Source organism: Miniopterus schreibersii (genome assembly GCF_964146895.1).
Source record: "Miniopterus schreibersii genome assembly, chromosome: 21".
NCBI classification, from domain to species: domain Eukaryota; kingdom Metazoa; phylum Chordata; class Mammalia; order Chiroptera; family Miniopteridae; genus Miniopterus; species Miniopterus schreibersii.
The window spans coordinates 6,887,886-6,911,998 of record NC_138123.1 but is presented as its reverse complement, the minus strand read 5'-3'; the positions used below and the strand labels follow the sequence as shown (position 1 = coordinate 6,911,998).

The 24,113-nt window shown below is 38.8% G+C and overlaps 1 protein-coding gene across 5 annotated transcripts in view; it reads left to right on the top strand.

Annotated features, from left to right (window-relative positions):
- The first annotated feature begins 3,454 nt into the window (after window positions 1-3,454).
- Window positions 3,455-24,113, top strand: part of NVL (nuclear VCP like) — a 43,544-nt gene continuing 22,885 nt past the window's right edge. The window contains exons 1-15 of one of the 5 annotated variants that reach the window (XM_081123936.1): window positions 3,455-4,547; window positions 6,306-6,379; window positions 7,137-7,189; window positions 7,275-7,374; window positions 7,653-7,710; window positions 8,449-8,718; window positions 10,814-10,946; window positions 11,166-11,242; window positions 11,746-11,880; window positions 13,252-13,353; window positions 15,927-16,044; window positions 17,994-18,138; window positions 19,570-19,834; window positions 21,259-21,477; window positions 22,268-22,372. In XM_081123936.1, coding sequence (XP_080980062.1) covers window positions 4,287-4,547; window positions 6,306-6,379; window positions 7,137-7,189; window positions 7,275-7,374; window positions 7,653-7,710; window positions 8,449-8,718; window positions 10,814-10,946; window positions 11,166-11,242; window positions 11,746-11,880; window positions 13,252-13,353; window positions 15,927-16,044; window positions 17,994-18,138; window positions 19,570-19,834; window positions 21,259-21,477; window positions 22,268-22,372 — 2,115 coding nt within the window. In that variant the 5' untranslated portion in view covers window positions 3,455-4,286. The remainder of the gene's footprint in view (window positions 4,548-6,305; window positions 6,380-7,136; window positions 7,190-7,274; window positions 7,375-7,652; window positions 7,711-8,448; window positions 8,719-10,813; window positions 10,947-11,165; window positions 11,243-11,745; window positions 11,881-13,251; window positions 13,354-15,926; window positions 16,045-17,993; window positions 18,139-19,569; window positions 19,835-21,258; window positions 21,478-22,267; window positions 22,373-24,113) is intronic. The other 4 variants (XM_081123939.1, XM_081123937.1, XM_081123940.1 and 1 more) reach the window with 4 other exon arrangements.

The window sequence follows — 24,113 nt, the reverse complement described above, 5'->3', positions numbered from 1 at the left end:
AAGCCCTCCTCGCATTGCCCTCATTACATGCCCAGCCAGCCACACCTTAGCTTAGGATAAGAGTAACCGACTTTATTAGTTTTTGTACCCCAATATCTTGTATCCTGTAAATAGTTGGTGTTTAATAAATGTCTGCCAAATGAATGACCCATACTGACTATAAGGAGAGATTTTCTTCAAATTAGCTTAGATTTCATTAAAAACGTAAAACTCCTGTAGAAAACATAGAGGAAAGCGTCATGATATTGGACTTGGCAGTGATTTATTGTATATGACACAAAAAAAGCTCTGGCAACAAAAGCAAAAATAGACAAATGGGACTACATCAAATTTTAAAACTTCTGGGTGTCAAGGAAAACAATCGACAGAGTAAAAAGGCAGCCTATGGATTGGGAGAAATATTTGAAATCATATATCTGATAAGGGATTAATATCCAGAATATATAAAGAACTCTTACAACTCAATACCAAAAAAAACAAAAACAAACACAAATAATCTAATTACAAAATGGGCAAGGACTCGAATAGACATTTCTCCAAAGGTGTACAAATAGCCAATAAGATTATGAAAGGATGCTCAACATCATTAATCATTACAGAAAGGCAAATCAAAACCATAGCGGTGATGGATTCATAATATATGCAAATATCAAATTATGCTGTACACTTGAAACAAATTAATGTTCTATGTCAATTACATCTCAATAAAGTTAAATAAAATACAACTACACAAAACTATAATTAAATATCTTTTCATGGACACACAATGTATAGAGATGTAATATGTGGCAGGAATAATACAGTGAGAGGGACAAACCTACATATAATAGCAAAGTTTTTGTATACCAAAGAAACTAAGTTGCTATTATAAATTAAGATGTTATAAATTAGATTGTCATAAATTAAGATGTGAATTATAATTTCCAGGACAATCATTAAGAAATTAACTATAATTAAAAGTAAATCAAAATCACAATGAGATACCATTTCACACCTACTAGGATGACTGTAATTAAAAAACAAAAAGCCCTGTGAGCATAGCTCAGCGGTTGAGCATCAACCTAGGATCCAGGGGATCAAGGTTCGATTCCAGGTCAGGGTACATACCTGGGTTGCCCGCTGCATCCCCAGCAGGGGACCTACAGGAAGCAGCCCATCAATGACTCTCTCATCATTGATGTTTCTCTTCCTCTCTGAAATCAATAAAGATATATTTTTTTTAAATGCTTCTAAAAACAAAACAAAAGACAGAAAACAAGTCAGGGAGGGTATAGAGAAATTGGATTCCGACATTGCTGGTGGGAATGTAAAGAGCACAGCTGCTGTGGAAAACGGTTTGGTTGCTCCTCAAAAAGCTTAACATTGAATTACCACATACCCAGCATATATACTCTTACGTATATACCCAAGAGAACTGAAATCAGGTATTTACAGAAAAACCTGTACACAAATGTTTATAGCAGCAACATTCTTAAGAGCTAAAAAGAGGAAATAATCCTAATGTCAATCAATGAAGTGATAAATGTGATGTATCCATACAACAGAATACTAATCAACCATAAAAGGAATGAGATACCAATAGTCAAACCTGGGAAACAAACTATGCTTAGTGATAGAAGCCAGACACAAAAGGTCACATATTGTATGATTCCATTTATATGAAATGTCCAGAATAGGCAAATCCATGCAGACAAAAATGTAGTGTTTTCCAGGGCCTGGGGAAACAGGAATGGGGAGCAACAGCTTCATGGGCATGGGCTCTCGTTTTGGGCTGATGAATGTTTTCGAACTATATAGTAGTGATACTTGCACAACACTGGAAATGTACTAAAAGCCACTGAATTTTATACTGTAAAATAGGTAAAGTGGTCAATTTTGTTATGCAAGTTTTACTTCACCTTAAAAAATAATTGAATTATACACTTACCATGGATGCATTTCATTATAAATTATATCTTAGAATTTTTTAAAAATAATGATATTCTTATTCAAGAATCTTTGTCCCTTTTTGGCCATTTGCTCTTTCATTTTAATTTTACACTCAACTTTTTATATTCCTTCAAATAACCTATGTCCACTCAAATTAATGTTGGTCGTAAATGACAAAAACCTCAACTAATGGTGATTTAAACAAGAAAGGAGTTTCTTTTTCTCTCTTTCTGTTCCCAGAACAAGTCAACTTTTCTGCTTTAGGGCCTTTGCACTCTCTCTACCTGAAACTCTCCTCACAACCAGTTCCTGCTACTATCCTTTAGGTCCTTACATGTCACATTCTCAGAAAGGTATGAACAGAAAGTGAAATGTGCCACTACCACTAGGTGGGGCTGTACCATTAAAGAAGGAAGGACGTTTTCCCTGGAGGGTGTGCCCAATGGTTAGAGCATGTGCCTGTGCACCTGTGCACCCAAGCCTTGCGGGTTCGATTCCCCAACAAGGGCATGTACCTGGGTTGCAGGCATGATCCCCACCCCCAGTCGGGGGCATGAGGAAGGCAGCCAATCAATGTGCCACATCAATGTTTCTCTCTCCCCTCTCTCCCCACCCCCTTTCTTCCCCTCTCTCTTAAAAAGTAATGGAAAAAATATCCTCACTCCTTGGGTGAGAACTTAAAAATAAAAAGTTTAAAAAAAGAATTTCAAGATGGCAACAGTAAAGCATTAAGTCAAGTGTAGGGCCCTGTGAGCACAAAGCCCTTTGTGAATACACAGATTGTATACCCATGAAGCCAACCTAAATGTAGAATAGTATTCTATGACGAAATTATAGACTAATAACTATGCTGCCTGGCTTATGCTGTGATGCTGCTGCAGGGCCCTTCAGCCTATTTTCATTCTTTGTGGTACATTTTGCATGCATGGGATTAAATTACATTTAAAAAGTAACTAGGCATCGACTGTACTTGTGCTACGTGCTATAAGGAATGGTTGCTCAAGTTTAATATATTCACACACATACTAATCTAATAAAAAAAAAAGATGCTACAAAAGTTACAATTATAATTCTTTCACTATCCTCACAAGACCCAGAGGCAGGGCAGGGACTGAAACTTGTAGGCACACAATAAATACGTGCTGAATGAATGACAGGAGGGTTCAGTGGGTGGAGAAGGGAAATATCAGGAAAGGCTGAAAGGCAGATGGTTAGCTAGGATTCTGAAAGCCATAGGATGGCCAGGAAGGGCGTTGTAGACAAGGGGAAACGGCAGTGGAAGCAAAGTGCTGTGTGTAACTTATTTATTATTACCTTTCGATGCAACTGTAAGCTCCATAGAAGCAGGCATCTTTCCTGTTTCTTCATAGCTGTACCCAGTGCCTATGAAATAGTTGGCCTGCAATAAATATTCATTGCGTAAAAGCAGGCCAGTGCTGCTCCGTGAAAAGCAGAGTAAACACACGGGGTGGAGGGAGGAGGTGAAGTTAGAGTCAAGTCGACCAATCCTTTGAATTTCAGAGTGAGAATCTATACTTTATTCATCGTTCGGATAAGAACCATTGAAAGGAGTAGTGACATCATATGAACTCTAAACAGAAAATACATCAGTAGTATGTTAACAGCTCACGGCCTTCTCTTAATTCCATCTCCTCTCCTCCCCTCTTCATACTACAACACACGACTTAGGCTGCACCTTAAATGAGAATATTCAAAACCCCATTAACAAGCAAGCAAACAGAAACTAAAGCCGGCAGGGTGGGGTTTTTGTTTTTTCTTTTCTTTTCTTTTTGACTGTCCCTTTACTTGAGTCTCCTTGACTTGAAGATGCACTTCTTGGTGCAAATACATGTTTAATAAAATTCTGAGCCAAGACGGAGCCTTGCCCTGGACGTGCTCAGCAGAGTAGCTGTCGAAAAAGGCATAAGGTGAAACGATTTCCAAACGGACACGATGGTTTGGTCACCTGGGCGAGCCCGTCCGTCCCTGCCTTTGGATACCCAGCCTCTTCGTCGGCCTCCAGGACGTGGGTAATTAGGTCAGGAAGGCAAGCAGCAGTGGCAGGGTGTTTTTATGCTTTGTAAATCGTCCCAAGTACCTACAGCTTTTTGGTTTTGTCAAGATTCTCGGCCAAGGCTAACTCTGCACCAGCACAGAGGTGTGGCTCGAACGGCTGGAATCAGACACACAAACCCAAGTTTGTCAACACGGGCACCGGCGGAAGCCTCCCCGCCGCCGCCGCGTGCACGTGTTCGCACAGTTGGAAACAATAAAGTTGAGCTTGTTCAAACGGGGGGTCCTTGACACCCAGGGCCCGGTGGATGTGCCTGTGAAATAAGACTTCGAGAAACCACCTGATGGTTTTTCAAGCTTGCTCGTTGTTGTCGGTAGTTTTTTCCCCTCGCTCGCGGGACAGAAGCGCTGCGGGGAGCGGCGTGGGGCAAGCCGACCGGGGCGCGTTTCGGGCGCAGCTGGCCCGGCGATTGCCGCGGGCAGCCCCGGGGAGGACCCCGGTTCAAGGGAAGCCGGGTTCCAGGGCTGAGGCGGCGACGACAGACGCGATGAAGCCCAGGCCCGCGGGTTTCGTGGATAATAAGCTGAAGCAGCGAGTCGTCCAGGTGCGTGTTCTGCTCCGCGGGGGCCTCAGGGCGGTCCGCGTCCGCTGTCCAAGGGCTCCTTCCTAGGGCGCCTCCCACGTCGGACTCGACTAGCCGCCCGCCCTCGGTCCCGGTCCGGGCGTGGGACTCGTGGCAGGTCGGCTCCTCCGCCGGCGGTGCGGGGCCTGCCCTCCGGGCTGTGGGCGGAGCGGCTAGAACCCGCCCGCGACCGTGGGAGGTGCAGTCAGGGGCCCTGCCCGGCTCTGCTGGACCTCGGCCCGGGTCAGTGAGGAGGCCGGAGGTAGCCTTTGAGTTAAAATCTTCCTGTAGCGACGTTAGGACAGAAACGGTGTTCGGACCCCTCTCCCCCACTGTACGAGGCGCTTTGGGGGCCACAAAGCATTTCCGTTTTCCAGAAACTTGGGGTCAGGTTGGGATACAGTACAAATAGGTGGATGTGACTATAATACGCCCTTTACCTAAGGTGGCTTTTTTGTGTGTGTTTTTTTTTTTTTTTTCATTTTCATGGTCATCCGCAGAAAGCAGTGTGTGCTGAGTGTCTTGGAATGAATGGTACCGTTAGCGAGCGGTCTCGTTTAGGAGGAGGGAGAGATTTTTCTTTCCATTACACGTTGGGAGCTGTAATCTTTTCTTGTTTTTCGTTTGCCTTACCGGCCGCTCTACGGTCTTCTTTTTGGAACTGCCTCCTTAAGTGTTGGAAGTGCCCCGCGTGCTGTGCCCTTACCGCTGAAATATGTTTTCATTTGTTTTTTAGAGAGAGGAAAGGGGAGGGAGGGAGAGAGAAACATCGATGTGAGAGGGATACATCCATCAGCTGCCTCCCCAGCAGGGATCATACCTGCATCGCCCACATGTGCCCTGGTGGGGAATCCACGTGGAAGTTATGTAGACGTGCTGGGTTTGGAATCTGGACCTAAAACTTAGGAGCTTCTGAGGAAGTAGTTGACTATAGTAAATGACAGCATAGGATGGGAGTCCAGTGAAGGGAAAGGTTAACTGGAGCAGTGCAGCTTTTGCTAGCTAGTCCCTTGTCATTGGAAGCATTTACGTAGAGAGCGTTATCATGTGTTAGGGATTCTTGAGAAGAAATTGCTCTATCAAGTGGGAGACTTGGGCTGGATGGCCAGCAGGTATATTTATGGTGCTCTTAGACCCAAAAGTAATACCCGATAACCACAATTACTTACGAGTGGGATTTATATGCCTGTGGGACAGCTTCTCATACCTTGCCCTCAGGTTGTTCCAACTGCCACTCTCATCCTGTTCCACATTGATTTTTGCATGGGATTTTCTTTTTATTATAGCAACTGCTGAAAACCCGGTTTTGCAAAGATATGACATCGTCAGATGGTGATTTAATATTGAAGCTATGAATTGTCTCAGGCTGTAATTCCTGCAGTGTTGGGCAGCTATCAAATATTACCATGTTCCCTCAAATTTAAAGTATCCCTTGGTGCCCTTGGGAGTTTAGTGCTTTGTTCTGGGGTATTTGGGAACCTAGAATATAGTAAGTACTCACTACCTTATAGCTGTTCTAGTTATTGTTTTCCTGTGTCATAATGATTGATAGTTTTAATTAAATTCTCTGATTCCAGATGTGACAGTCATTTAGTGATTTTTAGTTATGTTTCTGGTATGCGTTATTAATAAGAGTTTATATTAAATATAACGTGTTTGAGTAGTTCAGTCTCTTATTTGTCAATTAAACCCCTGAGTTTGAAATATTGGGTGTTTATATTTATCATATTTTCTGTTTAGTACCTCACCAGTAACAGATGTGGCAAATACGTGGACACTGGAGTCTTAGCATCTGATTTACAAAGAATGTACAGGTAAAGAAATGGAGTGTACAGATTCTTGCTGTTCTTTTCTACCATTTCCCCCCATTGTTGTTGTTTTGTTGTTTCCTTCCTACCATTTTTTAAGTTTCCATTTTGCCTAAATTTCCACTTGATGTTAATAGTTCAAGTGGCATTAGTTCTCTAGTCCATAAGTTTGGAGTTCAATTCAATTATACAAACATCGGATAGACATTCAAAGGGAGAAATTGCAAAGAAGAAAGGGGTTATGGTCTCAAGCAAGTCTGAAATGTAGCAGGGTGAGTTCCACTAGACTTTAAGAATAATCCTCTGGCTCAGTGCTCTGTCCTGTGGGCTCACTAGGGTGGCTGCCCTGCCCTTTGGTACAGAGGAGGAGACAGTGCCACTCCACAGGCCTGTGCTCCCTGGGTCCCTGATGGCAGTGGCAGCTTTGCCAACCTCTGAACTTCCTTGGAAGTCATTCTTCCTTTTTCTTTAAGGAGAATGCATATTCACAGCTGAATAGTTCTTTTGGCCTGTTGTGTAGAATCCCAGAAGTCAGCAGCCTTCCTTCATTTCATCCGTCTCTGTCCCCTTCAGTACAAGTTGGCTGTGTTTCTGATGCTATAACCCCATTTCTAATCAAGAAAGATTACAGTAGTAAAAATGTAAACTCCAAAGTTGTTTGGAAATAGGTTTATGTTCAATGTAAATTCAATGACATAATTACATATTCATGCAAATTTGTGTCGGGGCGACCGCTGTACTAAACTTCTGTTATGTTTTTCAGCATAGACTATGGTCGAAGAAAAAGAAATGCCTTTAGGATTCAGGTAGAAAAAGGTGAGTCTATTAGTGTTAGAACTGAAGTACTAATAAAGTTCTGGAAAGGACGGTGTTAGCTTACGGCATTTTTCTTTTGTTTCAGTATTTAGTGTAATTAACAGTGAGAAGGAACGTAGGAATGTAGCAGAATTAGAAGATGAACATCTGGCAAAAAGAGCAAGAGCAGGTGAAGAGGATAATGAGTAAGGATGACGGAGCGGGGGGCTTCCCCGGCGTGAGCCTCGGCTCGTTACGTTCCCACTCTAAAGCCTTAGTGGCTCCTCCTTGCCGAGCGGGCGTTGCATAACGCTTTCCTAGCCGCCCCAATCCTTAACCCCAGACATGCTGAATGCTCACTGTTCCCCAAAGAAGTCTGAAGGCATTGAGGTTATATGGCCTCATATATTCGTTGGAAAGTGCACTTTGTATTTTATGAAAAAGTTTGTGTAGCGTTACTGTCATTTCACCTCTTTTTACTCAGGTATACTGAAAGCTATTCGGATGGTGATTCAGATATGGAAGATTACCCAGATCCACAGGTAAGCCAGACATTTAATGGACCTACTTTGATTTATTAAAAATCATAATGAACCGCCTTTAGAATGAGAGCCTTTTAACATCTTCATCAGGAAACAGTTGATACTTCCTGTGTACAGTGGTAGTGAGCTCTTGGGTTAACCATCTTTCCCGTAGTTGTTTTTATAGTCTACTATGCAGGGAAAAAGAAGGGAAGGGAAGGAAATGGCCAGAAATAAGGGCAGACATGAACAGAAAGGGGAATTAATAGTAAACATGAAGAAAAAGATACATTTTCTGCCAGAGTTAGCATTACCAATAGACTTGGATTAAAGGGAAGCATGGGAATAATATGTAAAATTATTTGTAACTTACTTTCTATTTTTTTCCCATTGGCAATTCAGTTTTTGAATTTATTAATAGTCATGATGATACTCATCTATTTTTGAATTGACGGAATAGTAGTGACTCTCATTGACTGACTACCAGCTCATTTTCATACTTGCTTCTGTTATATTTTTAAAAAGCAACCATTCTTATTTGGTTTTATTTAACTGCGAATTATGAATTGGTACATTAACTTGGAGTGGCAAGTGGATACACTTTTCTGGATAGTAAATGTTTGTGATTGAATCATTTCATGGCAAATACCTATTTTTCAGTGTTATGAGAGAAGTTGTTGAAGTGCAATGTAGAAAACTTACAGGCAATCAAACATGAATACCTTTGAGTAACTTATGCTAAAATCATGTTTCTCTCAGTTGGCAAATCACATGAACACTTCCCTGCTCTCCTTATATCGGAAAGGAAATCCTGATTCTGTTGTAAGTACTCCCGAGATGGAGCAAAGAGAAACCAGTGTTTCAGCACCACCAACAGCTTCTAAAACCTGCTCCATTCCTTGGAAGACCCCTACTAGCGGCTCTGAAGGAGGATGGTTTATTGACAAAACTCCAGGTGGAAAGAAAGACAGCTTTTTCTTGGACATGTCAGAGGAAACAAGTAATCATAAGACAGTATCTGCGATAGAGGTATTTTTATAGTGAAATTTTAGCCCCACGTTGTTAGCGTACATTAGAGTCTTTTCATCGAATATAATAAGCAGATTTTTGTGTTAAAGAGAAAACAGGAACTTGAAATACGTGTAGAATTTCATCACTTCCTACTACTGCCATCATTTCCATCCTAGTCCATGCCTCTACTCTTTTTTTAAAAACCATTATACTTTTTTTTATTACAGTTTATACTACCTCTCGTCTTTCTTGCTTTAACTATTGAAATAACTTTCCAACTGGAGTTTGCTTCCACTCTTGTTCCTTAGTTTATTTTTCACACAGATATCTTTTTTATGAGTTAAGTGAGATCATTGTCATTCTTGTATTAAAAATCCTCCAGTGGCTTCTGTTAGTGGAAAATCAAAGCCCTTGCAATTGCCATTAAAGCCCCGTATGATTGATCTGCCCTGCTGCCTCTTAGTTTCATCCACTGCCCTCCCCCTACACCTGCCAGCTTTGCTTTAGGTACAGTGTACACTCGCTGTTATAACACACCAAGCACCCTCGCACTTGGGGCATTTGCATTTGTCCTTTCTGTCTGGAACACTTCCCAGATTCAGGTGGTTCCCTCCATCATTTCTGCACAGCTCTTTCCATATGTCATCTTCACTGAGAGGCCTTTTCTGACATGAATGTAAAACAGCACATCATTGGGTGCTCTGTTTCCTAACCCTGCTGATTTTTTTTTTTTAAGACTTAAAAGCACCTGTCTTGTGTAATTGTGTACTTGGGTTTTTTCTTTGTCTCTCTTCACTAGAAATATCTGCTCCAAGAGAGCAGGGGCTTTGTTTTGTTTCATAATGTGTCCCTGGCTAAAATACATGTAGCATGTAGTCTTCAGTTCATTGAATTTGTGCCTAATGAACTTTCGGAGATGCATTTACTAGTGAGAGTTAAAGAATTATTACTTGGGGATGTGTTACAGAAAGTTGATAGTTGTAGGAAGTAGGGAAGATAGCTGTTAAAATATCGATGTGGTTTATTTTCACTTTAGGGTAATACCTTAAGGGAGCCTACATAAATGGATGCACTATAAAAATGTATAGACTGGCCCTGGCCAGTTTCGCTAAGTGGTCAGAGCATCGGCGCACTGACCGAAGGGTCCCTGGTTCGATTCCCGACAAGGGCATGTACCTCGGTTGGGGGCTGATCCCGATCCCCCAGTCGGGGCATGTGTGAGAGGCAACCAATTGATGTGTCTCTCTCACATCCACGTTTCTCTCTCCCCCCCCCACACCTCCCACTGTCTCTGAAAAGAAATGGAAAAAATATCCTCAGGTGAGGATTAAAAACATTTTTTTTAAATGTAAAGAATAAGTAAACACCCAATTTTTTTTTAACCTTTTAAAATTGAAATATACATAAAGGAAAGTGAAGTTTGATGAGTTAGCGTGTACTGAACAAATTGGACATCATTCTTAACTGATTCTTTTTAATACGTGGCAGAATGAGAGGGGATTTAAAGTAATTTCTCCCATAATAGACTGGCTATCTTTGACCCAGGGCTCACTGTCCAGTGTGGTAAGTGCTGGCCGCATGTGGCTGCTTAGCACTTTAAATTTGGCTAGTGTACATGAGGAATTGAAATTTAAATTTAAAAAAAAGTAGTTAATTCATTTCTTGACAATTCATTTCTAAGTATGTTTGGGACAACATAGGTAAGTGAATCTACTTTTTCAGCTGTAAATTTTATGAAATCTAAATACACGTCAAGTATTTCCCATGAAAATTACTGTCTGACTTGAGATGTGCTATAAGCATAAAGTACATGTTGGTCTTTGAAAACTTACTATAAAAACAGTACAAAGCATCTTGTTCAATTTCTGTACTGATTATATTGAAATGAATATATTTGGTTAAATAAAATAGATTATTAAATTAATTTCACTTTTTTCCTTTTTTAAATGGGGCTCTAGAATATATAAATTTGCATATGTGGCCCACATTGTATTTCTCTTGGACAACTCGCCTCTAAGTGGTTCCCAAGAACCAAGCCTTTTGGTTTGCCAGACATTTCTTCTTTTGAATCATCAATGGACCTTTTCCTGTTCTCTTTGCTTTAATCATCCAGGATTCAAAAGAGTCATCTCTTCTGGAGAGTAATAAAAAAAAGAAAAGCAAGTTAAAGAGCAAAGGAAGCAAAAGGAAACAAGGGGATACTCAGGAAGTAGATGGAGAAATAGAAGCTATCCTGCAAAAGAAAGGTGAGCTGCGGGTCTGGGAGGGGTGGTGCTTGTGTGTGCTTTGAGGGAGGCATCACTCTTCCAAGCTGATTTGCTTGGGGGACCTTCCTTGTGCAGAGATGTTTATTAGAAAATGTTTCAGTAGCTAGTGCACCTTTGTTTACTGAAGAATTTTTAAATATAATTCTGAGTTACTACTGAATCACTGATCTTTTCATTTTCTCCCTCTTTGTTTACCAGCTAAAGCCAGGGCGCTAGAATTCCAGATCTCCAATGTGAAGTTTGAAGATGTTGGAGGCAATGATACTACATTAAAGGTTATTAGGATTCAGAATTTTACTTCCAGTGGGTTTATTGCCAATGAGTTATGTATACCAAGTCTGCCTCTTTGTTTCTAATAGGAACTAGGTATAGAAAAGGAGACCAGGAAGGTGAGAAGAGCAAACGTAACTTGTACCCTTCAGGGTATTGAGGGATAAAAGAAGCATAATACCTTCAACGTTGTCACTACTTTAATTATAGTGTGTATAAAGCTAGATACTTTATAAGTAATATTATTTAAAAATAATGATTACTATTTTTTAGTGTCTATTGCAGTTACCATGCTAGTTAGCTTTCATTCCATCTACAAGGTAGACATTAGGAAATGGAAACTCAGACATACTATTGCTGAAGTCACACAATAGGTGCCAGAGCTAGAATTCAGGCCTACACTCTCCCTGCTATATTTTGCTGCTCCAAAGAATAGGACATTTCATTCCACATTGATTCTTTCTCTTTTGGGCTGGGAAAGATGTCTTTGTTCTTTCTTCCCTGCTAGGAAGTCTGCAAGATGCTCATACACATGCGTCACCCGGAGGTGTACCAGCACCTGGGCGTAACACCCCCTCGTGGTGTTCTCCTCCATGGACCACCAGGCTGTGGGAAGACATTACTTGCACATGCAATCGCTGGGGTGAGGCTTGCTGACACTTGGGTGCTTTTGTTATTTTTGTTGTTATTTGTTTGTTTTTTCTCTTTGGTCAACTTGAACCAGACTTGGCATATTCTCAGGAGGACTGATTCCTTCTTCATTTTTTTACCTCTTTCATGCTGCTGTTTGTGAGATGCTGTTTTTTTAAATGTATTCAGTTATTTGTGTGGCAAGGATTAGATGGGGAGCAAAATCATACAGCTCTGAAAAATCCCCCCCTTTTTAGTACTTTTACATTTTAGTTCTTTCTCTTTAAGCCAGTGGTTCGAAAGGGCAGTGAAATAAGAAAGCCAAGGATGTAGCGTTTCTTATAGAGCTATATTTATTCAAAATTTTCATTCATGGTAATGGTCTTATACTTTTTAGGGTTAAAATATCCTTTCTAAAATAGATGCTTGGCAAAATAAAAAGTTATTATCTTATTTTAGTCCCATCATATTTTTCAGAACTGTATTAGGTGGTAAAATGCAAAATGTCTGAGTAACTTCAGTTTGAAGAACAGGATGCTGTGCTGATCACTAATAGATTAGTATTCTGTGAAACAAAATCCTTTATGTAGGAGAACTTGATGGAGTTGCCTCATTTATTCATTTGTTGGATAAATCTGTTGTGTGACTGCCGTGTGCCAGGCATCAAAATACAGTACAACAAACCCAGTTTTCATCTTTAATGAGTTTTTCAGTCTAATGTGAGAGACAGACATTAAACAGTCATCGAAGCAAATAAATGTCTACATAGTTACAATGGTAATAAGTGAGAGACAGAAGTGCAAAATGCCATATGATTGTTGTTGGGATACCCAAGTTAAGAGTTGGGGTCAAAGAAAATATGGTTGCGAAGTGGAATATTAAGATGGCCCAAAGAATGTTTAGGATTTGGGCAGGCTTGTCGCTATTTGTATAGGTGGGACAGGGGTAGTTTCTGTTTCTCTACTTGAAGACCAGTAACTGGCTACTTGTCTGGATTAGGGATAGAGAAGTGCTATTAGAGTGTATGGGGGACAACTGTGTCACAACCCCTGCTATTTCCTCTCCAGCAGATAAATTTGTTTTGGCTCATTTCTAAGTGGAGGAAATCATAGCTCTTGAGATTCAAGACCCTTTATTCAGAAGAGACGATAACAGTTTTATAGTGATATCTGTAAAGTAAAAACAAGTAGAAGGTATCTTCTCAATGTGTTTGAATAAAACCATAGATTTTTAAATAAAGTTTTTTATCGAACCAACACAAAAAGATATTCCTCAGGAAATTAGTCATTTTAAAAATGTAATTTTGAGAAAGGGACTGACTAAGGAAAAAGTAGGGAAGTTAAAATTCACAAGTTTGGTCATTCTTTTATACATTTGTGTGCAGGAACTTGACTTTCCAATTCTAAAGGTGGCTGCTACAGAGATTGTGTCTGGAGTATCTGGAGAATCTGAGCAGAAGCTGAGAGAACTGTTTGAACAGGCTGTGGTGAGTCAGCTGATGACTAATGTCAGGCTGTCACACTGTATAAGGTTATATTGAAGATCCTGTTTTCTCTAATGCTAGTGTTTTTCACCCATTCACTGGCCTTTCTTTTGTAAACATGGTAATTTTTGCTACTCATGACGGCTAAATATTTACACTTGATCTTAGCGAAAATGCAGAGAAGTGACGGCTAAATATTTAAGGCAGGTTTACTGATGCAGACCATTGGATACAACAGTCTATTCATCTGAAACCAAGCGTAAGTACAATTGGTGAGAGAAGTTCTAGGCTGTCATACCTGGTAGTGTATGTGGAAAATAGATTATCCTTGTGATAATTTCTTTCACTTTTATTTCCCACAATTTAGGTTTCCCAAACAACTTGTAAGCATGTGAACATTTTCAACATTAGAATTATCACATAAAAGCAACCATAGACATGCTAGCATAAACTCCTCTCTGTTTGCATAATTGAAGCTGTGAAAAGAAAATTCTGTCACCAAAGAAATTACAGCTTGGATTTTATCCTAGTTGTAATTCATGTCATTAAATTTGTGTGTTTAAGAACTTCTGAGGAAGATGACGTGTGCATCCAATTAAAGTTTTCTCTTCAGTGTAGTTTCCTGGTTAATTGTCTCTACTTTCAGGTCTGAAACCACTCTAACCCTTAGTTTTCTTACTAGTAAACTAGGTTAATAGTACTACTTAGATCTCATGGGATTATTGAAAGCAATAAATGAGAGGATTCTTCTAAAACCTTTAATGTTTAGTGCCCAGCACACAGCAAAAGCCTGTAAACATGCACACTTGGGCAGTCACTAGTCATCACACGGGTTAAAAAATTGAAAACTGAAGATGGTGGAAAGATTCATTTTATGTCTTTTGTACCCAGAATATATAGGAATTGGTGAAAATGGCCAGTGCAACTGCTAAAAGCTGATGTGAACTTAAAAGAGAAATTGTATTTTAGCAGGAAATATCTTTTAAAATAGCAAGAATGTAGAAACCATCTACTTGGTTTGATGTGTAGACTGACATTGAAAGGGGTGTGGACAATACAAGGAAGGTGCAGAGAAAGGCTGGGAAGGGCACTGTGCAGAGCAAAGCTGAATTCTCAGGTGTACCTGTTTTCCAGAGTGAGCTGATAGATCATACTATTTGTGTTTATGGTAAACACTATGGTGAATGAAGAAGGTAAAAGAGACAGATGGCACCTTTAGGTCGTGTGGCTCTCTCCGAACCAGTGCTGAGCTTATTCTTTTCTCCCTCTTTCTCATTCAGTTTTCCAGGCCACTAATAAATAGTATGTGCTTGCTTTCTGGGACCTTTTGTCTCTGAAATGCGCCTCTTGTAACTGGGTCATGTATCCAGTAGTGAAAAGTGCTTCTCTGCAAACATTGTCATGGGGGGATTAGGAGGAGAGCCCCATAGTGATGCGCCAGATCTCTTTCCTTTGAAATTGCAGTGGTCCCCGTGGATTTGCATCTTAGCCAGGCTGAGAATCTGACTCATAGCATAATCAGTGTCACTCCTTGCCACTGAATAACTAAGAATGAGCTGTGCTTTAGGTTATATATAGATATTTTATTTAAGGTTTTCATTTTGACAGATCCTCATTTGTTTATTTTGGGGGGTGAATATGTTTGCATTACCATTGTAAACACTTTAAAGTGTACAGTTCTGTGGTATTAAGTACATTCATGGTTATGTAGCCATCCCCCTCCATCTTCAGAAGTTTTCGTCTTTACCATCTGAAGCTCTGCCCATTAAACACTAGCTCCCCATTTCCCCTCCTTCCAGCCCCTGACAACCACCATTCCACTTCTGTCTCTCTGAGTTTGACTACTCTAGGTAGTTGGTGCTTATATCTTAACTTATTCTACCTTAACTCTACCTCGTTTATGTTTTAAAAAAGACTAAGGATGATCATTACCCACACTGATATAGGGGAACTTTGCCATCTTTCCTGACTCAGTGTAGTCTTCAAAATAAGCCTCTTGTAGTTTCAGTGCGGAGTGATGGTTAAGTTCTGGAGATGGATGGTGGTGATGGTTGCATAACAGTGTGAACATATTTAACATTAAATGTACACTTAAAATGGTGAAAATAGTAAATGTTATGTGTATTTTACCACACACAAACAATTTAAAGGTAAAGCCTCTGGTGCTTCTTAAATGCCTCTTACAGCAGATTCTAGGGAAAAGCTTGGATATTTTTGTGTAGGTAGGAACACACAACATATGTAGTAAGCTTAGATTTCCTAATTTGAAGTTTATAAACTTATATTTTTATAGCATAGCAAATATTCCTGACTTATAAAAGAATTGTGGTAGATTTATCATCAGAAAACATGGATTGATGAGAGGACTAAATGTGTTCTATACAGGTCTTTTAAGCATCTCATTTCTCTTAAGTCACATAAAAATCAGAAGCAATACGCTGTGAACTACCTTCTTTAGGATTATTCTTTTGGTGAATGATCCTTGAACTTTAAGATTTTTAAAAATGTATGTAGTTAACTATGCTGCAAAGTATAGGAAGCATATTTATGTTTGTCTTTTGTGATACTCTTTCTAGTCAAATGCACCCTGTATCCTTTTTATTGATGAAATTGATGCCATTACCCCCAAAAGAGAAGTTGCTTCAAAAGATATGGAACGAAGAATTGTAGCCCAGCTCCTAACCTGCATGGATGGTCAGTTTAAAATGATGAATTCGCTTGAGAAAGTAAATTATCTTTGTTTTTAATGGTGTAAGTAATATATGAAGATATAAAACATTCAAATAGAATGAAACTCAGAGTCAAAAACAAATCTTTTTTTCCCCCCATAAAAGATTACATCATTAATTTAATTTTTTGGAGTGTAACTTATAGTTCTTTTTGATGAGTTTACACACATGTATAAATACACTAACATATTGTTTTGCTTTTTACAATATTGCAATTATACCATACACATTGTTCTATAACTTGCTGTTTGTATCTTGACAATGTCTTGGAAATGTTGCCATTTTAATACAGTTATATTTACCTACCCCTGCCTTTTTTTTTTAATCCTCAAGGTTGTGCTTTTATTTATTTTTTGAGAGAGAGGAATGGAGAGAGTATGAGAGAGAAACATCGATTGGTTGTCTCCCGTACATGCCCCAACCAGGGGTAGACCCACAACCTAGGTATGTGCCCTGACCGGGATTTGAACCCACAGCCCTTTGGTGTACGGGATGACACTCCAACTACCCGAGCCACCCAGCCAGGGCTACCTCTTTTTAATGGCTACCTGGTATTTTTTAGGATAGAATTACCATATTGTATTTAAGTATTCCCATTTTGAGGTTATTTTAATTTTGTTTTTTTGCTTTATAACAAGCTGTAGGGAATATCCTTAAACAGTTCTTATTGGTGCACTCCTATATTTCTAGGATACATAAATATAAAATAAATAAATATAAAAATAAAAAAAAGTACACATTCTGAATTTTCATAGGAAATGGCAGATTACCTTCAGAAAGATCCTGCAGTATACATTTTTACCAACACTGTATGAGGGTCACCCTTTTCTAGATCCTCTGCAACACTGAATTATTATCATTTTTGCCAACCTGATGGGTGAAAATTGATACCTCAATTTATTTTCATTTTAATTTTCCCAATTACCATTGAGGTTGATCACCTTTCCCTTTATTTTTTTGGCAATTTGTAGCATTTCCCAAATTTCTTTTTTCATCCTTTGTTCGTTGTTATATTGAACTGTTTTTAACTGATTCGAAGGAATATTTTATTTCAATATGTGTGGAAACCACTTCTTTATTAAGTATGTTGCAGTTATTTTCTCCCTATCTGTAACTTGTTTCTCAGTTTTGTTTTAATGGTTTTTAGGTACAAATTTGGAGGGAAGGAATCAGCTCACGTAGAACTTTTTGAAACTAGATCCTATCTACTATGAAATAGCATAGATTCCTTATTTTCCTGTTTAATTTTTATGTAAAATTTTTTTGTTCTGAATGACTATGTTTTATTGAAGCTAAATTGTTATCAATTATAAGATACGCTATTATTTTACATACCTCTAAGAAGGAAAAAGACACCACCAATCAATCTGACACAGTGCTTGTCGCATTGATAGTAGAAGCATTCTGACTTCAAAGATAATTAAAATGGGGGAGAAATGAACAAGTACGGGGATTAAGCAGATTCCCTATTACCAGAGCATTACTGAATGCCCCTTTAGTTGGGATTTTTGGTGAGTATTTCTGTGTGTATTTTAAGATTCCGCTTTATAAGTCAGAATAGAGGAAATAGTAAACAGTTCAACTTACACAGTCATCCCCCAGCCATGTAGTCATTTTGTTCTGACTGTGAATTTTATAAAACCATATTAATTCAGAGTTTATAAATTTGAAATTTTAATAATTTAAAACTTTTAAATAAATTAATATGAACAAGGTATTAAGGGGACTACTTAGATAACTAATTTTACCTAATTCAAAAAAGTTCAACTCAAATGTTAGTGTCATATATGTATGTATATATTGCTGTTAAAATGTGTGATGCTTCCTTTCCAACCACTTAAATGATGTGTGTAAGCATCATTGTCCTCAGTGTCAAGTGTACTGTTCACTCATCCTGTGTCTGGTTCTTATCAGATCTGAATAATGTGGCTGCTACAGCTCGGGTCCTAGTCATAGGAGCTACTAACCGCCCAGACTCATTAGACCCTGCTTTGAGACGTGCAGGAAGGTTCGACCGGGAAATATGCCTTGGGATCCCAGATGAAGCATCCAGGGAAAGGTATACTGTTAGAGCATGAAGTTTGTGAACCACTATGCTATCTGAACTGAAAGCTTTGAAATTCAGGGGTGAGAAACACATGTAGCCTTCTCCCCCCCCGTCTCTCCCAGTTAAACTGATATGGAAAGGAAAAAAACCCACATTAAATTAATGCTTTAAGAAAATAATTTACTCATCAATAGAGTAATTATTTCGTTCTTTTTTCAGCGGTAATAATGGACTTATATATCTACACTCATTTGTCCAGTCTTATTAACAGTGGCTTGCATTTTTAGTTTGGCTGGTCAGCTTAGGGCAGTGCTAGACTATGGAATAGAGCAGTACTCACTGGTCCACATGTGGGTTAAATCTGAGTACCATACTTTAACCTGTTGTGCGAATCTGCCTATGACCACAGGTTCTGTGAAAAATAATTAAATGGCAGCTAGAGAGTTGAAACCTGAGTTTGGCTGTAGAACCAGCATTTCCTAGTCATTGGTGTTGAATGTCAACAGAGCAAAGAAATGTCCACCCACATGTCTGTCAGTAACTAAAAATATCTCAGGGGTCACTGTTTACAAGTAGAAATCTAGTGAAATGTTTTGAAATACCGTATTTATAATGGCCTAGGTTAATGACACTAAAATTGGTGTACATGATCACCAGCAGCTATCAGGAGAAGTAGTACTTAGTGAAAGGAAATAAGAATGCAGGAACTAGAAGGGACCAGAAGGCACTGTGGAAAGGAGAAAGGGTTAGGAAGAAACATGTGTGACCCTTCCCTTCCCCCTAGTACTTCGTGTGGCTTCAGCTTTTGATTGGTTGCCAATTTCTTCTTCCACTATTGTAGTCATGACTGTGATTACAATAGCTGCATTCATGTCTGCTAACTGCATTCCCACGTAGATCATCTGTAAATAGTAACCCAGCCATTCAGGCTTGTTTACTGGCTGTTTATACTGCAGCAAAATAGTATCAATATTGAAGTTGTTTGCATATACTCAGCAAACACGTATTGAGCATATTGTATATGTATATTCTATTCCGGTAGGTAATATGAGGAATATAAAGAATTATTAGTCCTTGCTTTTAACATGGTTCCAATACAGTAAGAGAGAAATAGGCCTGTGTCCTTTAGCCCTTTTTTTGACTAAGTGCCAAACTTCATGTTAGAGACATAGACACAGGGGAGCCCATCAGCCCTACTAGGTAAAATCTTTCATCCATCTATCCAGTGTTCCGTCATCAACAAAGTCCTTAAAGGGCTTTTGTAGATGGCCATATATTTGAAAACACTTAGACCTACAGAAAAGTTGAAAGAATAATACAATAAATATCTATCTGCCCTTCAACTAAGTTTACCACTTGTTAACATTTTATATAAATATATTCAGTGACTTCTTTTTACTAGTAGGTTAGGAGTCTGAATTTTCCCCCCTGTTTTTTCTACAGAATACTTCAAACTTTGTGCAGAAAACTAAGACTTCCTGAAACTTTCCATTTTCGTCACTTAGCACACCTGACGCCAGGCTTTGTTGGTGCAGATCTGATGGCACTCTGCCGGGAGGCAGCCATGTGTGCAGTCAGCAGGGTCTTAATGCAGCTGCAGGATTCACAGAAGAAAGAGCCTGAAACTCCAGGTTTGCCATCTGAAGGATGCCAGGAAGAAAAGATCGGAACTGAGCTCACTTGTACAACACAGGTGCTTTCTAGACAGGTACCATAAACTGGCCTTTAAATGTTCTTTCTTTGTGTTATCTTACAAGCAAGTGTCGATGTAGTTAAGGTTTATGATTTTCTGTTTTATTGGCATTTTATCTTTAGAATAATTACCAGTTATACCCAAAATGTCTATAATTTCAAAAGTACAAGTTGGGGTTTTTTTTGTTTGTTTTATTCGTTTTACAATAATGATTATGAAACTCTAGAGCAGGGGTTGGCAAGTTATGGCCTACCCGCCTACCTCCTGTTTTTTGTAAATGAAAGTGATCTCATTTATTTACATATTGTCTGTTTCTGCTTTCACAGCAGAATTCACACAGGAGTCCTTGCAGCAGAGACGTGTGGCCCACCAAGCCTACAGCGTTTGCTCTCTAGCCTTTTATGGAAAGTTTGCCAATTCCTGTTAGAGCATTGGGCATTTAGTTGTATTTCCTGGTCACCTTTTGGTTAGGTGGACTAGGAAAGTGCTGATGCAACCATATTCTTGTCCCTAGCTGCAGATGGCTCTGGAGGACAGTCCTATGAATGTGAGAGGGATGTTTATCTGTCCAAGATCAATGTTAAAATTTTGAGTTTTGTAAATCATGAAGACTCAAAATAACATTTATACAGTGTTTGAAGGTTTGCACAGAGGGCGTCTATATAATATATGATTTGGTTCATTTAACTTTGTCAAGTAAACATCAATTTTCCTCATTTTATAATCAAAGAAACTAAGGTTAAGAGATTGTGACTTGCCCAAGGACATACCCCTCTACTTTCCAGGGCAGGAACTTAGATCTAGGTCTTTGGTTTTTAAATTATTTTTTCCTTATTCATTTAGAACCACAGTTATATCTGTTGAAAATAATGAACTTATTCTTTTATAATGTTGCATGTAAATTAGGATTTTATAAATTGAATTATTCAGTTACTGTTTATACTTATACTTTCATATTCTTCACAAGGCGAGAAATCTGCCTTTGAAGTTCAAGACTCAGGATAATTTCTTGCGTTCTCTTTAGTTCATAAGCTATCAGGGAACCATATTATGAAATTTTACTGCCATCAGAGTAACTTTGTTTTAATTTCACCAAATTTCAGTTGCTTCTTAAATATTTGTAAATGAAAAATGGAAATAACATGGTTGTTGAAATGAATCTGTGCCAGCTGCTTATGTTTGCTGTAGCTAGCCGTAGTATAGGATACAAAAATCATTCTTCTATATTTGAGTATAATTGGTGTACCTTTCCTTGACCAAATCAAATTATCTATTTAGAATAAAATGACGTCTTCTGCCAGTGGAGAAAATTATTAAAATACATAGAAGTTCACTATAGCTTACAGAAATATTGCAATAATAACTTTTAAATGTACAAAAAGTATTGTTTCAACAAACTTTGTGGTTTTTCTTTTTCTCTCTCAATTGCTTCTGTTAAGGATGAATTGCAAAGTCTGCTGAGGTTGCTAAGAAACCAAGATCCCCTCTCAGAGGAGCAGCTGCAAGGGTTGTGCATTGAATTGAATGATTTCATTGTTGCTCTGTCTTCAGTCCAGCCCTCTGCCAAAAGGGAAGGCTTTGTCACTGTCCCTAATGTGACATGGGCAGATATTGGTGCCCTGGAAGATATCAGAGAGGAGCTCACCATGGCGATATTGGTAGGTGCACCTGCAGCTAAGTGCCGTTGGCCCATGTGATGGGTAAACAACCATGCGTGTGTACTAGGTTGTATGTCTAAATTGGCTTGACTGTATGTTTTCTTGTATGTGTTCTGTAGTATTATTATTAAGCCCCCAATGATGGTTTTTATTTTCATTTTTCTGAGATCTAGTTTAGACTTACTCCTTTGGTTGTACTTGAATTCTGTGAGAGTAAGTAAAAATAAAAGGTTAGGTTTTAACTAAAACCACATTGTTTGAGAAATACTTTGTGAACTCAGTCAAGCACATAAGGGTCAAAGCAGTTTAAGGCCCATGAAACTTTGGATTTTTATTTACTCTTACTTTTTCCCTCCACTGATCATCCCGCTATTCATTAATGAAGTGTCATCTCTACAGAGATGTGTAACTACTGAAAGAAAATGCACAGAGGTTATAGCAAACAGGTGTCTGGCTTTTGGCTCTGGAGAGTACTGCTGCTTTAGGTTTCTTAAAGGAGGTCATTGCCTTCAATGTTTTTCACCTAGAAATTTAGATAAATTTTTCTAAAACCTTTATGTTTAAAATGTTTTCAGAACTTACATTTAAGTGTGGATCCCTCAAGAGCAGGGACTTTTTTATTTTTCACCATATACCTCATGCTTGGAGCGGAGGTACGCACTTTGTCCCAGGTACTGTCCATTTCTTCAGGCCTTATGATCAGTGCTGAAAATAGGCCTCTGGAGATCATTTGAACATTTGGTATAAAAGGACATTTGTAACAGATCACTGTCGGGATTGTACTTTCCAGGCACCAGTAAGTAACCCAGATCAGTTCCAGGCTCTTGGATTGACCTCTGCAGCTGGAGTCCTCCTTGCTGGTCCTCCTGGCTGTGGGAAAACTCTGCTGGCAAAGGTATGGTGTAAGTTCAGCGGTGTGTATTTCATTTCGTATTATCAGGTAGGATAAGATGAATTTAACTAATACACAGATATTTTTGTATAATTTCTGTTAGAAGTTCGTTTTAGTAAAACTGACAGTTTTCATCAGGAAAGTTTCCCACTTTCATTTTTTTCTTATTCCTCCCTGCTCCTCCCACTCACTCCCTAGTAACCATCATTTTACTCTCTGTTTTTTACTTATTTAACTTTTTTAGGTTCCACATATAAGGGATAGTACTTGTCTATCTTTGTCTGACTTCCCTAGCTTAGCGTATGTGCTGAAGGTTCACCCATGAGGTCAGAAGTGGAAGGGTACCCTCCTCTTCCGTGACTAAATACTATTTCATTGTGGATATGGAGCACATTGCTTTCACCCATTCATTTATTGAAGGGTGTTTGAGTTGTTTTCATATGCTGGTTGTAAATGATGCTGCAGTAAACACAGGAGTGCACATACCTTGTTGAAATCCTGTTTTTATTTCCTTTGGGTGTATACCAGGAAGTGGAATTGTTGGATTGTATGGTAGATCTATTTTTAATTTTTTAAGGAAACTTCATATTATTTGCCATACTGGTTGGATCAATTTACATTCCCACCAGCAGTGTATAAGGGCACTAAAATGTGAATTCACCAGGTGGATGCCGTCCCCTCACCTGGGTACATCTCCCTTTGTTAGTCCACAGCAGAAGGGAGGTAGCTTGGATAATTTGAAATCCTTAGATAATGTTAAAACGTCATAAATCAAATTTTTCCTCTTCTCTCCAACTGCCAAAATTTTGGTACCTCTCTGTTGAGTCAGATTTCTGGTATCTGACCATTTGGAGCAGGGAATCTTACCCAGGACTCCATGGATGGACTTCACAGCTCACTCACCCATGAACCCAGGCCATATATTATACATATATGTACTTTTTACAAGGAGAGGGTTCACCACTTTGATCAGATTCTCCAAAAGCTGCATGAGTCTTTGCCTAAGAATCTAGAAATAAGAGAACATGTTCTTGAATGGCAGAAGCAAAGTGTTATCCTAACAGAGTCATGGAACCACTTATCGGTTGGAACCTGGCAACCAAGAATTGGATGTAAAATTAAGATTTTGCCTGATCTTGGTTCTTTTGTTTACTTATAATGACAATAAAATAATAAAGTATTTCTAAACACTAGTACAATAAGTATAAATACAGTGTAAAGTATGAAGAGCACTAAGGCATGTGATTACTGGAGCCAACCCACTGAAAATAATGACTAATAAGGAAACTGAAGAGTAATAATCACTTAGTTGTCTGGAACTATATAGTATGGGAGCAAACAGCATCTGACAGTGAATGCAAGATTTATGATGATATCCACGAAAAATTAAAAATTAAATTACGTTCACTATATTTCATTTGGAAGCCAAAGAAGGCTTCAGATAATTTCAGGAACTCTTGGGGGTTTTAATGGGTTAAACCTTAATTGTCTGGCATTTGGATGTTGAAAACTAATGTAGATGAATCAGACTTCATTAGATGTGTATCCTGACTCTCCCTTACTTAATAGTATTAAGTGAGAGATAGGAAACTTACGAAATTGGCAGCAGGAAAGACAAAGATTCAGAGATGGGATAATCTTCGTGTTGAGCAATTTTTGCATGGCCAAGCATGCATGTATTCATTTGTTCAACTGGTATTTATTTGTTGAGCTACTTACTTTGCCAGAAATTGTTTTGGGTGCT